Raw genomic sequence first — 5,401 nt, forward strand, 5'->3', positions numbered from 1 at the left:
AATTTTGCTAACTTATACTTGGCTATTTTATCAGCAGAAAGCCACTTCCCTTCTCTCACTTTCATGACATTCAGACTCATGTTTGTTTTCTTTCTTTCCCCAAAACAACTGTCAAGTTTTGCTTTCTAAGAAAGCTGAAAGGAGAAAGAAAAAAATCTGAAGTCATGTGAATGATAGATAAAAATAGTGTGGCTCCTTTGCTTTTCTTTTACGTCCTTTAATTTGTGTTATTTTGTCATGAACTGGAAAGTAATGCAGATGCAGCAAGACAAACCTGGCCCAGTAAACCACTATGTAAAAATAAGGTACAAAATTTTAGAATGAAAAAATCATAAAGGAAGGGTCTTTCTCCCTGACAGAAAAGCCCGTGTCTAACCTCCATGCGTTGTCAGAGTGACTAAGAGATAGAGAGGGCAAGAATCCTTAGATAGAATAGCAGCGACTGAATGAGCAACCGAAGATCACTAGTTTCTGTAACATAAGCTTCTAATAAAAGACAACACCATCACTGATTCCCTGTGCCCACCTGAGAAACACTGAGGATAACAAATGTTCAATAGCTTACATAAAAGAATTGAACAATAAAAACCATATCAGGGCCCAGCGTGGTGGCTCACGCCTGTAATTCAGTACTTTGGGTGGCTGAGGCAGGTGGATCACCTGAGGTCAGGAGATCGAGACCACATTATCAATATGATGAAATTCCATCTCTACTAAAAACACAAAAATGAGCCAGGCATGGTGGCATGTGCCTGTAGTCCCAGCTACTTGGGAGGCTGAGACAGGAGAATTGCTTGAACCCGGGCAGAAGAGGTTGCAGTCAGCCAAGATCATGACACTGCACTCCAGCCTGGGTGACAAAGCAAGACTCCATCCCCCCAAAAAATTTTTTTAATGAAAAATAAACCAAGATTCCAAGCTGGGATATTGACACAGCCAAAGGTGCACTATTGACCTCACTAAGCAAATAGTGGAAAATTATTTGATTAATGAAGGTAAAATGATTGTAATTGGGTAATTCTTCCACCTTCTTTAGACAAAAGAAACCTTTGCTATCAGCATCTGAGGGCTGTTGAAACTTTTGATACCTGGACACATGAGTCAGGAGAGACGAAAGTCATCATTGAGAGCTAGGGTCCCTCAGACAAACACTCTAGGGGCAAGGGTCTTGGAGGGTTAATTGTTTTGCTCACAAAGTAACCACTCTTCTCTCACCAAAAGAGTTCTGAAGTCATCAGGATATTGTGAGGCTGCTCCTGAGGGTGAGTCTGGAAGAGTTTGGATTGAGAGCACTTGTTAGAGAAAAAGGTATTACTAGATGTGCTAACTACCTTGTGAGTGAGGAGATGCTGGGAAAGTAAAGTATCTGCAAATTAGAATCTCCACATCCATTTGCACCTGTAAAGTATCAGGATTCCACCTGGGATATTGACACACCCAGGGGAGTACTATTGACCTCAGTAAGTAAATGATGTAAACAAAAAGAAGTGTTTATATTAATCCTCACCTTGTGGTCCCAGTGAAGCATAACCACACAGACCTGCATAAATGTTTTCTAGAAGCTCATTCACTCATCATCATCATCATCCTCTGTTCTGAATAAAACAGTAAACGAAACCTCATTTTTGGCTCACATCTGTAATTCCAGCTATTTGGGAGGCTGAGGCAGGAGTCCTCAGCTTCAGACCAGGGGTTTGAGACCAGCCTGAACAACACAGTGGGACCTTATCTCTAACAACAACAACAACAACAAATTAGCCAGGCATGATGGTGCATGCCTGTAGTCTCAGCTACTCAGGAGGTTGAGGCATGTGGATTGCTTGAGTTCAGGAGTAAAGGCTGCAGTGACCTCTGATTATGCCACCACATTCCAACCTGGATGACAAGAGTAAGACCTCTTCTCTAAAAAACAAACAACAACGAAATCCTGTTATTGGTTCTAAAGAGCTTATTCGCTGCAGATGATCTGGTAAATCCCTAAGCAAATATAGAAACCCATAGGGCCTGACATTCTATGTAAAATTAGGAGGGTAAAAATGGATAAGGGTTAAAATTTTGTTTCTAGAACAAAGAAAAGGAATTTTTCATATATACATATGAATATATATACACACTGTATATATTATATATACATATGAATATATATACACATTCAGTGTATACAGTGTGTATATATAAATATTATATATAAAGTTAGTGTAGTGTGAGTGCATCAGATTATTTACATATATATAGTATATGCACTTATGACTTTAGTACCAAAATGTTTTTCATTTGATTAAGTATCCATTTGTATTGACACAGCTGAAGTTTACTGGGAAAAATAAACTTCTAATCCAAAATTAATAGATTATTGTCATCCTTCTAAGGAGATTAATGAAGATTATTGTCATCTTCATAGGGAGAACACACAAATGAAAACAAAAAAAGAAAGTGAAAGTACAGAGAAATGTTCATAAAATGAAAGCCATTTGTTTCCTATTAAAAGCCATGCATACAAGGAATGTCTTCAGAAAACCTAGGGTCCAAGATTAAGCCCTATTCCAGCTCAGTAAAACCTGCAGCACACATTTCCCAATGGTTCACCTGTTCCCTCTACTGGTGGCTCTAGTGGTGACCAGCTATAGCCTTGTTGGATCTCTGGCCTGTGATCTGGCTCAGAACCATGGCCAACTTAACAGGAACATCTTGGTGCTTCTGCACCAAATGAGGAGAATCTCCCCTTTCTTGTGTCTCAAGGACAGAAGAAACTTCAGGTTCCCCCAGGAGATGGTGGAAGGGAGCCAGGTGCAGAAGGCCCAGGCCATGTCTGTTCTCCATGAGACGCTGCAGCAGATCTTCAACCTCTTCCACACAGAGCACTCCTCTGCTGCCTGGAACACGACCCTCTTAGACCAACTCCACGTTGGACTTCATCAGCAACTGGCACACCTGGAGACCTGTTTGGTGCAGGTAATGGGAGAAGGAGAAGCTGCTGGGGCGATTAGGAGCCCTGCACTGACCTTGAGGAGGTACTTCCAGGGAATCCAGGTCTACCTGAAAGAGAAGAAATACAGTGACTGTGCCTGGGAAGTTGTCAGAGTGGAAATCTTGAGATCCTTGTTCTTGTCAACAAACTTGCAAGAAAGATTGAGAAGTAAAGATGGAGACCTCGGCTCATCTTGAAATGATTCTCATTGACTAATTTGCCATATAGCACTTGCACATGTGACTCTGGTCATTTCAAAAGACTTTTATTTCTGCTTTAATCACAGAATTGATTGAATTAATTCTGCAAATACTTTGTCAGTATATTAAGCGAGTATATGTTAAAAAGACTTAGGTCCAGGGGCATCAGTCTTTAAGATGTTATTTATTTTTATTCATTTATCTTTTCTTATATTTTATCATATTTATAATATTTACATTCTTACATAACAAATGTTTGCCTTTACATTGTATTAAGATTAGAAAACATGTTTATCTTTCTATTCTGTTAAATATTACATTTTATTGTTTATTAAATTTTTTTCAAACAAAACTTCTTGCAGTTGTTTATTCTAAAACCAAAATTCAAACACTAGTTTTCTGAACCAAATCAAAGAATGGATGGTACTATTTACTTACCTATTCATTCATTCCATTTACATAATATATATAAAGTGAGTATCAATGTGGCATATTTTGGAATTGATATCAAGCAATGCAGGTATACTCATTGCATGACTGTATCAAAATATCTCATGTAACCAACAAATATATACACTTACTATGTACCCAAAAAATTAGAAATAAAAAGTTATTTAAGAAAAGAAATACAGGTGAATAAACACAGTTCCTTTCTGTGTTGAAGAGCTTTCATTCTTACAGGAAAAAAAACATTAAAGCTGTACCAATTTCACTTATATGAAACACTACAAAAATAAGTAAAAGAAAATGAAGTTCTCTTACTAGAAGCCTTAGGAGAAAATAATGTTGAGAAAGAAAAATATTAGATGTCCTTTCTAAGGTGACTGGGAGACATGAAATGGCAGAAATTTTATTGGCAATTGGGAATATGGGTCTGGAATGAACAACGAATGCCATGGGCAAAAGTATTAATTTAAGATTCTTTATTGCATGTCTGGTAAAAAGGACATGGGAATGAGTGCAGTCACTTATAAACAGAGGGGATAATGAGATAAGTACATAATCTTGTCCAGCAGACCCTCAACATTCAAAGGTAGAGCAGAAAAGGAGAATCTGTAAAGGAGCCTGAGGTCAAAAAGCCAGTGCAGTTACAAAGAAAAATAGGAAAGAATGAGGCAGAATCTAATGAAGGGAAGACAGTGGTGCTTTCAGAAAAGATGAGGCTGAACTGTCCTAGTGAACCCAGAAACCGACTCCATTGATGACCTTAGGAGGATCTGGTTTAGCAGAATGAATGGGGTAGAAACATGATTGGAGTAAGTTGAAGAGAAAATACAGAAAGGGAAATTAAGAACACTGCATATAGAAAATTATTTGGGGAAGTTTGTTTGTCAAATGGAAAAAGGAAATGACGTGGCATCTAGAGAAGAATGTGGATTAATGTTTCTTGTATTTTTTCATGTTTTTTGCAATATGTTTTTAAAGAATTATTTTCAGAGAATGAATGTACTGGGACAAAACGTGAACATTTAAATATTTAATTAATTGCTTATTTATTTGAATGAAATATTAATTTATTTATCAGTGTTCTAATTAATATTACTTTGTAATAAGCTTAAATGGTTACCTATTTGCTTGTTAATATTCTTTTATCAAATTTTACAATCAGATTTTATTTTATTCTGTTAATTTACTCTATATTTTATGTTGGTCATGTATATTATTTGTTTATGATCTTATGATTTCTAATCACTGAGATGTACATTTTCTAAAAATTGTAGCCATATTCTTTTGATGCATACTTGTTATTAACTTCTCTTGTGTTCAAAGAGCTGGACAATTCCTTTTTTATTTAAATTATAGAATGACTAGCATGGAAAATTAAGCCTCTCTCTAATTGTATTCTACTTTTGACTTGACATATATTCAGTTCCCTCTCATGTAAATTTGTTTTTACATTCAATTCTTTTTTATTTCTTTTTCAAAATTTACAATTAACACATAATAATAATGTTGATAGGGTACACAGTTATGTTTCTATATACATATGCATTGTAATGATCAAATCAGGGTAACTAGTACAACCATCACCTTAAACATTTATCATTTCTTTGTGATGAGGACACTAAAAAACCCAGCCAGGTGCAGTGGTTCATCCCTGTAATCCTAGCATTTTCGGAGGCCAAGGTGGGCAGATTGCTTGAGCTCAGGAGTTCAAAACCAGTATGGGCAACATAACAAAACCCCACCCAGCTAATTTTTGTATTTTGTACAAAAAAATACAAAAATTAGC

The 5,401-nt window shown here is 36.5% G+C and overlaps 1 protein-coding gene across 1 annotated transcript; it reads left to right on the forward strand.

Annotated features, from left to right (window-relative positions):
- The first annotated feature begins 2,293 nt into the window (after positions 1 to 2,293).
- IFNW1 (interferon omega 1) lies at positions 2,294 to 3,516 on the forward strand. Its single transcript, XM_012450030.3, has one exon. The coding sequence runs from the start codon at positions 2,578 to 2,580 to the stop codon at positions 3,163 to 3,165; it is 588 nt and encodes a 195-aa protein (XP_012305453.1). The 5' UTR covers positions 2,294 to 2,577; the 3' UTR covers positions 3,166 to 3,516.
- The last annotated feature ends 1,885 nt before the right edge of the window (positions 3,517 to 5,401 follow it).

Source organism: Aotus nancymaae, unplaced genomic scaffold (genome assembly GCF_030222135.1).
Source record: "Aotus nancymaae isolate 86718 unplaced genomic scaffold, 86718_ANA_hifiasm-v0.15.2.pri h1tg000003l, whole genome shotgun sequence".
Taxonomy (NCBI): domain Eukaryota; kingdom Metazoa; phylum Chordata; class Mammalia; order Primates; family Aotidae; genus Aotus; species Aotus nancymaae.